The sequence below is a fragment of the Syngnathus scovelli genome, chromosome 11 (genome assembly GCF_024217435.2).
Source record: "Syngnathus scovelli strain Florida chromosome 11, RoL_Ssco_1.2, whole genome shotgun sequence".
Classification (NCBI taxonomy): Eukaryota; Metazoa; Chordata; class Actinopteri; order Syngnathiformes; family Syngnathidae; genus Syngnathus; species Syngnathus scovelli.
In genome coordinates, this window is record NC_090857.1 from 8,592,911 (window position 1) to 8,606,212 (window position 13,302).

Consider the following 13,302-nt stretch of genomic DNA (forward strand, 5'->3'; position numbering starts at 1 on the left):
AAGCCAGAAAACAAGCCACAACAAAAAAAAAAAACAAAAAAAGGGAACTCTGAACTCCCAGCTGCAGCGCAACATTTAACACAACGTTGGAAAAATAGGTCACCCACACTAAAAAGTGTGTTAGAAATCCTGAGCCAGTGTGGAGAATGATTCCCAGATCTTCATTGGTTGCGGTTTCGACAAAGTGCCGAATGCTCGCTGCTTGTCCCTAAAGTGTGCTTTGCAATAATGATGGCAGCACCTCAAGTAAAACTAAAACACCCAAGAGGGAGGAGGAGTCGACATCATTTCTAAATTTGCTCAAATAACATATCAATATAGATGGAGATGACCCTATTAAATGTACCTAAAGCTTCTCTGGGGAAAGAAAAATCAATCAAAGTTGCTAATTCATCAATTCATAATTTAGTTGACTCTAAATGATCTCAGTATTCAAAAGGAGGCCTCGTTGAATTTTCCACAAACATTTGAAGTTGTTGATTAAGCTGCCTGCTATGTGGCTTGCTGTGTTTCTGTTTTGAGATGGAGCCATCTGCTATCTGTTTGGTGGCGAAAGGGGGGAGGGAGGATAGAAGGAGACTGGTGAGGTTGAAAGTTGCCTGAACTGAGCTGTAGATCAGAAAAAAAATCATCCATCTATTTATTTGATTATAGAATATATTTTTATTTGATAACCTGCCCCCTTTTTGTCCAACACCTGCTCCACAACAATGTTTCCTTGATAGAGGCAGGAAACGGTGGACACTGGTCTCCTCATAGAACAGGAAGACCTTTGGAAACAAAGGCAGGATGTATCAACTCCATGACCTTTGACTTTCAAGGACGAGAATCTTGTATTGGCAGCTGCATCAGTGTCGTGGTGGCCTTTGAATTGTTTTGCTTTTCTTCTCGCGGATGTCAGAAGAAATGATAAAACGCTCAAGTGATCTGCTTATCATCATAAAACCAATGAAGGTAGTTCAGTGGCAATGTGTCAAATGTCAAGAACAAAATCACAATCCAGAGCGTTGATGATTAATAGATAGCGCGCGAAGCATCATTCAACGATGCTTTGTACTGAGGGAAGCAAAACGAAAGTGCTGCATTTTTTAAATCACTGATGAGTTAATTGGACATGACTTGAACGAAACACAAAGTTACCTCACTACAAAGATTTATTTTAATAATTTGAGTTTGAAACAAAAGCCTACCAATAAGAGTTTTAGTAAAGTGAACACCGACTCGATGAGTTTGTTTTTTTCCTTCACCTCCAACGCAATTTCACTCTACCACTCCCCGACTTATAAACTTATTTTATGGCAGTCAATAATGGCGGGGTGTGTAATTAAACATAGCCTGCTCACTCTACGAAGGTGTTACGAAGGTGACACTTTGAACTGGAAGTCATTAATTCAGTTTCCATGATTTCCAAAAAAGTGAAAAAAGACGAAATTATTCTACGGAAAGACTTCAGAAATACGCATACAAATAAGAGACAAGCAACCCTAAGCCAAATTCGGCCATTTTAATCCTCAACTCAGCACTGCGCTTTCTGAGCTTTACACTGCAGTGTAAAATTCACATGAAAAAGACGGCACATATGCAAGAGCAACCTTTAATTCACTTTCTGCACCTCTTCTAACCAATCTGACAATACGAGTCTTTGAGCTAATCCTCTACTTCTCTGGTCTGTTTTTAATCCCACCATGATAAAAGCAATGTTGGATTGACAAAGGGCTGCACATTGACGTGTCACTCCATCATTAGCTGCCGAACGTGCTCTAGAAGATAAAACCGGCCGAGAGCAAATCAATGGGCGGCAAGAGGTGAGCATGTCAGCTAATCTTTGGCCTTTCCTCATTAGCGGATGCGTGATGATCTTATTGGCCTTAAAGTATTGCAGTATTGCCTTTAATTGTATGGCTTTTTGGTGCAAGGGCAGAAGAATCCGCCTCGATTTTCCACCCGGGCTGCTTCACATTGATTTTTTCTCGTCGGAAACGTCAGCGCGTTAGCACGTTACATGAGCCCGATGCTTCAGGGAACCTCGTGTGTGAGCCAAAACCCGGAACACGCCCCGAAGCTGTCCATCACCGCTGTATCCAGGATGTAGCTCAGCGGGGCCAGGCAACATGTTGCCATGGTAACGTGGGTGTGCACCAGTCCCCTCGGGAGCATTTTATTGGAGAAGAGATGGTGTGTCTTACAAGGAGCGGTGGCAGCATCGCATGAAAAGTCACGTGAGGGAAAGGTGAGTCGAAATGTGGAAACAGAAAAGGAAAAAAATCATCTACTTCTCTTTCAACACCAAAGGCAGAAGAAAATTACATATTGATGGAAATTTTAAATGATTTTTGAAAAGTAACAACTAAAAATGTGAATATGGTGAAGCCTTCCTAGTGCAAGTTTGTATGTCAAAGCATCTAGTTAACTTTAATAGGCTGTGGAAACTATCTCAAGCAACTCGATTACAGTAGCTAATTACCGACCGTAATTAGCAGGTAGTTAATTAACAGGCCATTTCGTTAATCATCACCAGCGCTCAAAATCTGCTCTTGTTGACTAAAACCATAATAAAAAAATAATAATAAAAAACACACACACGCAACAATCTACCTTATTTACTGGAATTCAAACCGTAACGAATATTTTTCAATATGCTCTGGCATTTAACAGCTTCAATAAAACGATTTATAGACTCCTGGCACTTTATTTGTTGCGGCTTGATCAATTGTCCATAAAATGTCCCATTCGAGAACAAAAGCAAGCTGACTAGTTACAACTTAGTTGTAAACTAACATAATTGAATCTAAGCATCGCCTTCAGTGAGCAGCAATGTTGTCGACTCCTGGCAGAAATGTGACGACAAAAAGAAAGAAAGAAAAAAAATAAATCAGCAAACAAGCACTCTCAAGGCTTCGAGACAAGTCGATGGAATTCAGCTTTGTAGACTTGTATCGACCTGTCCTGTGTCAAACTTGGGTGTGTGCAGCATTTGACTGTGGATATAAAAGCATGGCCTGAGGGATGTTCAAGTATTCCTTCAATTTGTAATTTTTTTTAACATATTGGGACTATATTTATCTGTCAAAGTGCTGCTTATTGTTCCCACATAGTTTATAATAAATCAGCAGCTGAACAGAATCGTGAAAAGGAATGTGCCCAATTTATGATAAATCACTGTACTTGAATGTTTTGTAATATGTGCTAAGACGCCAAAATAATAGACTGACATTAGTAGAAGATTTTTTTCCCCATCAATGAATACTATCAGAATACGGTCATGCCTAAACAGGCACAGCATATTGTCCGCCCTCTTTGTTGAGTGTGTCAAGGCAAGAGTTGCCATTATTTAGGAGAGCATTGCCGAAGGGGTGAGAGCACATGAATATATATTGTGCAGATTCGTTTTGAAACTGTGATGCCACAACAGTCATAATGTTGAAGGAATAAAACACTTCTTCAGGCAGTGCTCAATGAATTAGTTCAACATAAACAAGTGAAAGTGTGATCACGAACCGACTGGCACCCAAAAATAGAAAGCCATTGAAACCACTTGCCGTTTTTTTCTACTTTATGAATGCTGGCACACAAATGCAAAGATGATTGAGACCGTGTGAATAGCGAATCTTTGTCGTTCACTGAAAAGGCTGACTATGTGTGGGACAAACATCCAGTTAAATAGCGGCAGCTGCCTTCGTCACACTGAACGCCACAACCGACCGAATGTGACTGAATTATTGCTCAATCTTCACGGTTATAAAACTAGATTTAATGAGTGGCCAATTGTCAGCATCTGCAATTTAAATTTTTAATTTCAGTGGAATGGATTTCATGTTTTGAATTCATATTTAACTATTTGATATGTCATTTATATCTGTGGCTAAAAAGCCAAGTGTGGAGAGTCTGTTGTTGAAAGTGCAGCCAGTGAATGGAGCTACAATGATCAATTATTTTGTGTTTCCAGATGAATTGCTGAGCAGGCTAAGCAACTCTGGGTGAACTCCAAAACTTTTTTGACCCCCCCCCAAAAAAAAACAATCTGGTCCACCACAGAACTATTTTGCTTGCATGTTTGCTAGCTGTTTGGCTAGAGTCCACGCAAGTACGTACATCAGCTGCTCAGTAACAGCAACACACCTAAAGTGACATCTCTTCATGCTGTCAACAAAGTGACCACAGGCTGTCCCCTCTTTGTTAACACAGTAAACTGTGAGCATTTTTATCGGACTCATTAAATCCTCTGATCAGCATCATTGCGTGCGCAAGGTTAATCTCCCAGCAAAACATTAAAACGCAATAATGGGCCAGAATGCTGCTGCTCTATGAACTGCAAACGGAGGCGATAAACCTCGCCCCCAAAAAAGGGTTTAATATCCCGACAGGCTTTATAATGCCTTTGCTTTGACGACTTAAGGATTCCTAAAGGTGCCACCAAATAATTCCTCTGCCGTTTGTGGAGACGAAGGAGAAAAAATGTCACACAGAACTGTAAAAGTGTCAAAACATACTTCCTTGTCAGAAACACCTCGTGTGTGTGTGTCTGTGTGTGTATGCGTGCGTGCGTAAACTACAAACTACAGCACCTTTCACGTTTTACATCAGAGAAGCTGTCTGACTTCAAAATAAAAACATGCAAAGTAACTTGCAGTCTAATGTAGTTTTAAATTTGATTAAAAAGCTTTTTAAAAAATAAATAAATAAAAAAAAGAAGACAGACACTAGTCCCAGAGGTATAGTGTGCCAGGAAACCTGAGTGGAGCCAAATTGGACTCCACTCTAATCAAGCAAATGAATGATGGATACAAAAAAAAAAAACAGCCAGAAAAAGACAGATAACCGCTGACCTCAAGTGAAATACTCTACAATAAAGATGTCCTGGCGTAACTACTTCGAGGTCAAAATAATTAACCCAACCTTGAGCAAATGTAATGCTCAAACTTAAAGAAACAAGCTAGTTTTTTTTTTTTGTATGTTCCATGTGTGAACCCTAACAATGACATCATCCATTTGATCCTTATTATTTTTAAGGCTAATTTTGAGAAATTGTAACAAGCGACCTTGAATTTGACACCAGTAAATCAGAGGAAGTGTGTGCAGCTTAAGAGCTAAAATTTAAGTGAGCAGAGCGCTACAGTGCTACAAGCACACACAATTCCAAACCAGTCACAGTAAACTGGCCTCGCCATTGACATGGAAATGAAAGCTTGAATGGCTTGAATAACTCCAAGGAGGTTTTGACTCTATCATTTTGTTACACTTTACTATGACGTTCACTTCATGGTGTTCACTTCTATACATTTTTTCTTTGTTCATACCGCTCATGTATTCGGCCTCATACATAATAAAGCAAGCTTGTGATCTTGGAATGACCCAATCAATGACACCCTGATGACAAGGGCCCCTTCTGCCATGTCCACATGAACCATTAAGCCATAAGTCACAATACGACAGGTGCAATTTCCAATGTGAATTTCATTAGTGTTCACTCGCTGGTTGGTTCATCTCAAACGTGGTCATTGTTGTGAGGAGGTGGAGAGCCCTCCATGTCTGCAGCCCATGCAAAGCACGAGCGGTGAATGACAAATTATCCATAAATTAAAATCCCCTCATGCCGCTCAAGGACCCTGGCCAATGCAAACCGGGCCAAACCGGGTCTGGCATTAAAACAAAAGCGATACATCCAAAGCGTGGTGGTCTCTGAGCTGAATTATTGATGCGTGGATGATCAAAACTGGCCTCGGGTCAAGCAGCGAAGGGGAAAATAAGATGGATATTGACATGGTGGTGCTTTCTGAAAGAAAATACCCAAGCTATGAGATGCTAAAGCTTGACCTGAGGGATGATGAGCAAAAGCCCCTGAGCTGGAACATAAATGGAACCATTGGGTTTTAGTCAAGAGACTAAAATTGAAATTGCATCCAAGCACCACTTGGGGAAACGCTGGCTCAAGATCACTTCATTCAGAATCATTTCCGACACAAAGTCTCCGCAAAATAGTATAGTTCATTTTCGGACCCCTTGAAGGGGCTAAACCACGATGGTGGTAGGGTGGAGACAAACCCCAATACATTGATTGGACCACAACGGGAACAGATTGGGAAGATCCAAAAAGTACTGTGGAATGTGATCTTGGAAATTTGGCAGGATTCAGGACTAAATTAGGTCAAGGAAATGGTGTCTTATGAAAATATTTAATTTTTTGCTTACAGACGCTAGATTTCAGAAGACTCCAACCTAAATCGTCATTACAACACAAACAGCAATGACCCCCCACACACACACAAAGCCCTTTGGTAGCTCCTTTGAAATGCATGAGGAGTTATGAAATCCGTGTCCTCCAAAAATATGGACATATTCAATGTTTCATCGAGAGTGCCGGAATGGGAATTTTTCTGCATCAATATTTAAGATAGTCTTCTGTACTGTGGTTCAAAAAAAGATTCATGCACATATTTTGTCCAAAAAACAAATCTTTGTCATATCTGTGTTCACTCCTTTGCTCCCCCAGTAGTTGTGATGAAAAATTGTGGCCCCTTCCAAATTGCCCATCCCTGCAGGTCTATATATTGTAGCGCAGTATTATTTTTCAGCACATCTAATGAGTCTATAAATATAAAATGCTATCATACAAACATAGAGCGTGAGATTGCAGGTGTCAAAAATTTTTTCCATCCATGTTGGCAATGCAATGTAATAAACACCTTTGATCACACTTGTGCACCTGTTAGTGTCTAACACAAGTTGTGCCATCAGAATTAATCAGATGACTTATGAATGAGCTCACAAGGATAAAGCGGTACATGTCAATGAACAAGTCCAAACGTGAACAGAGTTGGGTTATTTCGTGGCCCACCCAAACCCATTCAGAGCTCTAATGAAATAAAATCTGAGTCACATTTCAGTCACTATTTACAATCATTGACTCAACATTGCCTAAATCAGAGCTGGAAGCCAAATAGAGGCCCCAAGATGTGGTGAAGAAGGTGCAGCCATGTAGCCACCCTGCTCGTTTCAACACGGGGATTATTTTACCCGGCAACACGAGCGTGCGGAGGCAGGATCCTAACCACATCGTCATCATACACCACAAAAATCCAAATGCCAGTGTATGAATACATGAGAACATGCATATGCACGAGAGGAACATTTTAGATTTTGGGGTGTGATGGCATTGCCACTGCTTTGGGGAGCGGATGCTTTCATAAAAGTAATGACAACCAAAAGTCCACGCCACAAGATGTTGTGTGTATGTCTGCGCGCTTTTTGTCAGCGTGAATGAGCGTGACGTGCGCAAACACACGCTCACCTTTCACTTGGGTCTCGTAGTCCGCAATGATCTCTTTATCCTTCTTGAACCTGGATGAGGACATGGTGCTCCTGCTTGTATGGCTGAGAGCCTGCAAGTCGAGCGCTCCAGTAGCTCCGGCTCCGCGTTTCTTGCAGAGGCTGCAGAACCTTGCGACGTTTCCTTGTTGAACAAAAGCGGCGTGCACTTCTTGCGACAATCGTTGGAATCAATGGGGGGAGAACACTCGGGTCCGATGTTGCATTGCTCTCTCTCTTTTTTTCCTTTTTTTTTTTTTTTTTTCCAATTTAATCCAGCAGCAAGCGGGTGCTGGTGAGAGGAGTTAGCGGGAGAAACAAAAGCCACAAAGGAGCGGCAAAGTGGACATGTTAAAGGGGGAAATGATGAGGAGTCAGCTCCCTGTCCCCTGCGTGCGACTATGAAGAAGCTCACATTGATCAGACGCAGCGCGGCTGTCTGACTAATTGAGCTGCAGGCAATTTAGAGGCGAGAGAGAGAGAGAGAGAGAGAGAGAGAGAGAGAGAGAGAGAGAGAGAGAGAGAGAGAGAGAGAGAGAGAGAGAGAGAAAGAGAGAGAGAGGGAGTCACGTGGTTGATCCGTTCACGTACATGCACGCCACTCGGCACATCAGTACATACCTGATGGATCTACCCACGCCTTGCATTTGAAATATAATGAATGCAATCATCATGTACGTTTGATGGTATTCGTGCAGGATAGACAAAAATATACTGAAATTCTGATTCACTTTTTTTTTCAGTGAATGCCCAAAAAACAGAAATAAAATTAGAATATGCACTAATTAAAATATGCACTATCAACTTATTAATATATATAGTTAATATTCTCCTGCAGTAGAAGCGGTGTTGGAAAAGGATGGATGGACTTTGAAACATTTGTTTTATCAAGCAGAAACCCAAGGCAGGTCATGTCAGTGTGACACTGTCGGTACAATGCCTCCCTCTAGTGGAGATAAAATTAATAATAAAACTATATTTTCATTTTTTTATAATTATAAAAACATTTCAAACGAACTTTGTGTGATGATAACTAGTTTCTATATCATATACATAGTAATATCTACAGTAAACCCGAACATAAAAGATTATTTATTTTCGTAATAAAGTCTGTTTTATTGTGTAGGTCTGAAACCGGAAAGATGTCCCCTATTTCCGTCAACAACAGCAGCAACGTGCAGCAGACACGTCTGGCCGTGTGTGACTACGTCCATTTGGCAAATTTACCTGCAACACGCTTCAAAGATTGTTTTCAGCATCGACCACTCCAGACGGTGAATTCATTGCACTGACACGATTATCGGTGAAGCCAGCGCTTTATTACATGAGTCGGCGTCTTGATTTTGCCGTGACAACTTCCTCCTAGCATTTCAAAGCTAGCATTAGCCAGAGAGTGTAACTTGTAAAAAAAAAAAAAAAAAAATGCTCTACACTACAGTACCATTTTAATCTTGTAAATTGCAAATATATATATATTTTTTTTAATCCCCACTGGAAATATAAACTGACAGATCTCTATAACGAAGTATGGATTAAAATGGGAATGTGTTCCAGATCTAATGCAAACAAATAGTTTTACACTTCTCACACGTTTCAAACACATTGTGATTGTCTTTGTGTTCGTGTTTACTCTTAGAAAAACGGCCTAAAAGTGCATTGTGAAAAATAAGAAAAGATAGAGCGGTGAAATACTGGATCTATGTATCACTGAGTCAAAAACTTGGTTGTTAGGAAAGTAGTAATTAGTATTTTTCCTAACAGACGGGTGGATGATCATAATTCCCTTCATGTCTCATGACAGGATACTCACGGCCATGTTCTCCGCTGAAGACGGTGGTGCCGTTGAAGTGGAGTCCATCATCAGCGCCACCATTGGGGCGACGGTACCCACTGGGTTCGAACACACGGCTGCAGAGGAGGTTCACGAGAAGATTGGCGTTGAAGCGCGCATAAGCAAAGACCGTGGTCGTATTTACTTCACCGTTACTACTGACAAGCTCTTCCAGGTGAGACGGATGATTGAGGGGGGGAATTGCGGTTGTTTGCGTCACGCCTCCGACAGCTAAATGTGAATTGAATGTCCCCGTAGGTTCATCAGCTGAGATCTGTGGACAACCTGTTTGTGGTTGTAGAGGAATATGATCAGTACCAGTTTAAAGAATCTAAGGTAACAGTCATGTGCAAAAACTGGTCCAGTACTGGTTCAGTGCTGTTTTTTTTAATAATCTTTATGGCATTACTATATTAAGCAAACGCATTTCAACTTTTGGACATTCACTGTTTTAATACTCTTTCTGTAATACCCTAAAGTGCCAAAAGGTGGTGCCAAAGTTCCATTTTATTTTAAATGTATTGTCTTGATGGCTTATTAATGCTAAGAAATTAAGTTAGAGACAAGGCTACTAAAGCAGGAAAAAAGGAGAAACAAAAAAGCAATGGATAATATTGTAGCTAATATCACGTTCAGATGTTTGATCTCTGTTAAGTAATATTCTTTTGAAGCCAGAATTTTGCATTCATCTTATTTATTTGGGGTTGCTGTTAAGATCTGCATGTTTTGTTTTGTTTTTTATTCAGGACGAGACACTGGCAGAGCTGCAGCAGCTTGCCTCCAAGCTCCCATGGACCAACGCCTTGGAGGTGTGGAAATTAAACAGCACTTTGAAAAAAAGAAAAAGCCAACGTAAAGGAGCCAATGGCACCAAAGTCAAACCCAGCGACGATGTCGGAGACACAACCATGGTTGAGGGCGAGTCGCAGGAGCAAACAGAGGGAGCGCCTCCAGCTGACGACCCAAACACGACAGAAGAGGCGCCTGACGCCGAGACCAGCACTCAGGACTCTGAGGAAGCAACACCCGACGCTAAAGTCACAAAGTTCCGTGTGACTTGTAACCGGGCCGGTGACAAGCACAGCTTTTCCTCCAATGAGGCAGCTCGAGATTTTGGTGGGGCGGTGCAAGAGTTTTTCCAGTGGAAAGCCGACATGACCAAGTTTGACATTGAGGTAAGCGAAGAACTGAAATAGGAAATAGTCTGCCACTCGCTGCAGTTTATCAAATAGCTTTTTTCCCCCTATGCTGGTCTATGAAGCGACTTAAAATAGAGCAGAACTGATTTGATTTCTGGGCTGTCAAATTGAATTGCACCGTGTCGTTCGGCGAGTTGCTGATAATATTTTGGCTAAGTCACACGAGGCGTGCAAAACGCTCTCCGTGCGGTGCAAAGTAATTTCCCATCGCTGCAAACTGCTACCTCAATAATAATTGTATGTCAATCAAAACTGAGCATTTGATAGAGTATCTGCGACACTATTTCTATTTTGAATATGAATAGATGTTGAAGTGGTTGATGAGTGTATTTGATTGACCACCGAACCAATGCTTCCTTCTTTAGGTCTTATTAAATATACACAATACCGAAGTGGTGATTGGCATCGCACTCACCGAGGAGAGTCTTCACAGGAGAAACATCAGCCACTTTGGACCCACCACACTCCGGTCTACCTTGTGCTATGGCATGCTCAGGTACAGTTTGCCATCTAGTTGGCTTTGTGTATATTGTGTAAACGAATAATATAAAACTGGGACGAATGAGTTTTAATCCAAGCAGTTCATTTTTGTGCCAGAAGATGGCGGAAGTGAGCTTTGTACTCACTGCCAAGCGATTGAATAAACCACATTCTGCTGTTTACGTTGTACTTTACAAAGGGATTATTATTATATATATAACTATAAAATGTGTGTACCATGAGATAGTTTATAAACCTCATGTACATGCAAGTGTTTAGTCTGATTTAGAGTTCATAAGCTTTTTAACAGGCAGATACATGGCAGTGAAGATGGAGTGGTGCTTGACTTGGCTTGTAAAGTCCCTCAGGGCATCCCCCTCTTTCTTTTATACTCATCTGATTATGTGCTGACAGGTTGTGTAAACCTCAACCATCCGATATTATCCTTGATCCAATGTGTGGGACTGGTGCAATCCCTTTGGAGGTAACAACGCAGTTTGGAGAAATACAATTAATTTAGACAATGATTTAACTTGCCGTCTGTTGTGTTTGTGCATGTGTGTGCCTCCAGGGGGCAATAGAGTTTCCGGCATCTTTTTATATTTCTGGAGACAACAATGATATGGCTGTAAACCGCACGGTCAACAATGTGTGTCATATTCAAAAAAGGAAGGCGGACAAGGGCAGGTGAGCTTTATTTACATTTATTTAAATCTGGTGGATGGATATTTTCCATCACTGCAGTCAACTATTGCAGCGAGACGTGCTGTCAAAGTAGCTTTAGTTTATTTACTGTTTCGTAAAGAGCAAGTTTGCCTGTCACAAACCGGTGGAAAAGGCAGCTTGTAAACATGTCGGGCTCTGTAGTTAATGATCCCGCTAACGACTGGGTGTGTGAAATGCCACAAAATTCTTGAGGCTATATTTTCAAGGTTAAATAAGTACTCACATTTAGGTGTTGCAAATTGCTTATTTATAGCATTAAGATAGCATTCTTTTTTCTATTGACTAAATAAGGTATTAGCTAGTTTGAAACTCGATTTGGGGAGTGCTTGACAATTGTTTTGACAATATTGTAATGAAGTGTCTGTGTTTACAGTGCCCCTGGGCTGCCCATTGACACTGTCCGCTGGGATTTGTGCAGTTTACCCGTGAGGTCCAGCTCAATTGACATCATCATCACTGACATGCCCTTTGGGAAGAGGTATGGACTCATAGCACACACAAAATGTTTTACAACAGCTGTGTCGAAAGTCAAGTAAGTCATTTTGCTCCAATGAGATGTTTACTTTTAAAGGATGGGCTCCAGGAAGAAGAACTGGGACCTTTACCCATCCTGCCTGAGAGAAATGGCCCGCGTATGCAAACCGACCTCTGGGAAGGCTGTGCTGTTGACACAGGACAAGAAATGCTTTTCAAAGGTATCACCCTTCATTATGGAAAGTTGCGTCACTTTTTTTGTAGACGTGCCTTCATTCCCGTCTGCATGACCTCCCACAAAATGATCAATCTGTGAATCAGAAGACACTGTTTCGCAATAGTCTTTCTCAGTTTTAGCCTGCTGTATATGTCTGATGGTTGATCACAATTTTTTTTTATGTGCTCTGCAGGCCGTGTCTAGAATGGGGGGATTGTGGAGGAAGCAGCACACTGTTTGGGTCAATGTTGGCGGTTTACACGCTGGAGTGTTCCTGCTCAGGCGGACCGGCGCCGTGTTTGGCCAAACTCCTGAAGATGTGTATGAATCACAAGGGATGACACGAACGCAAGGAGATCAAGAAGACAGTCAGCGTTCTTAGATTGCAGTTCCCATCATATATATGTTGGATCAACATAATTTTGGTTGTATTAGCTGATTTCATCAACTGTTTTTTTTAAGTTTTCATGTCAAGTGGCCAAGTCTCATTTTTCTGTACAGCCAAACAAAAAAAAGCCTTTGTTGGCTTCACTTCTAATTCAAGCGCAAACGGTAACAAATTGGTTGCTGCTGTACCTAATGAAGTGACTTACTAGTGCATGTTTACTGTTACCGCCTTAAGTTGATTTCATGACACTGAAACAAAGGTTATCGCAGATGTTTTTGGTGCATCAATAAAAAACTCAAAGACAAAAAAAGCCACTGTCAGAAAAGTCCTTAGTAGGACATGTCTTCAAAGGCTTGGTCTCAGTTTCTCGTTGAATTGCACAAGTCATTGTGTCGATACTCTTGACTGACTAGTTTGTGTGTAACACATTCTTTAGTAAATAATTAAACAACTTTGAAGCAGGAAAGAAAAATTTTCCACAATGATGTAAATGAAGATTTGCATGTTGGGGCGCTTCCTTCTCAACCCTCTCAAAGAAACAAAAAAAAACTACATTGTGTTAAACACCTTGCACTGTGAACGATATAAAAAAAAAATCCACCAATCACACAAAGACAATTTAGAGTCTTCAATGTTTATGGAATGTAGGAGGAAGCTGGCGTACCTGGAGAAAATCCCCACA

The 13,302-nt window shown here is 41.1% G+C and overlaps 2 protein-coding genes across 3 annotated transcripts in view; one reads left to right on the forward strand and one right to left on the reverse strand.

Annotated features, from left to right (window-relative positions):
• The window catches only part of srgap3 (SLIT-ROBO Rho GTPase activating protein 3), a 29,937-nt gene extending 22,163 nt beyond the window's left edge, over nt 1-7,774 (reverse strand). The window contains exon 1 of one of the 2 annotated variants that reach the window (XM_049733154.2): nt 7,289-7,774. In XM_049733154.2, the coding sequence (XP_049589111.1) occupies nt 7,289-7,352 (64 nt within the window). In that variant the 5' untranslated portion in view covers nt 7,353-7,774. The remainder of the gene's footprint in view (nt 1-7,288) is intronic. The other variant, XM_049733156.2, reaches the window with a different exon arrangement.
• A 668-nt stretch (nt 7,775-8,442) lies between these two features.
• thumpd3 (THUMP domain containing 3) lies at nt 8,443-12,934 on the forward strand. The gene is made up of 10 exons (XM_049732807.2): nt 8,443-8,579; nt 9,107-9,311; nt 9,395-9,472; nt 9,883-10,311; nt 10,701-10,831; nt 11,230-11,299; nt 11,387-11,502; nt 11,915-12,019; nt 12,113-12,236; nt 12,426-12,934. The coding sequence occupies exons 2-10, from the start codon at nt 9,120-9,122 to the stop codon at nt 12,612-12,614; spliced, it is 1,434 nt and encodes a 477-aa protein (XP_049588764.1). The 5' UTR covers nt 8,443-8,579; nt 9,107-9,119; the 3' UTR covers nt 12,615-12,934.
• The last annotated feature ends 368 nt before the right edge of the window (nt 12,935-13,302 follow it).

Coding starts and splice junctions, on each gene's coding strand:
- thumpd3 (XM_049732807.2), top strand. CDS start 9,120: ATGTTCTCCGCTGAAGACGGTGGTGCCGTTGAAGTGGAGTCCATCATC. Junction 10,832..11,229: donor TTGTGCTATGGCATGCTCAG/GTACAGTTTGCC, acceptor ATGTGCTGACAG/GTTGTGTAAACCTCAACCAT. Junction 12,020..12,112: donor GACATGCCCTTTGGGAAGAG/GTATGGACTCAT, acceptor TTACTTTTAAAG/GATGGGCTCCAGGAAGAAGA.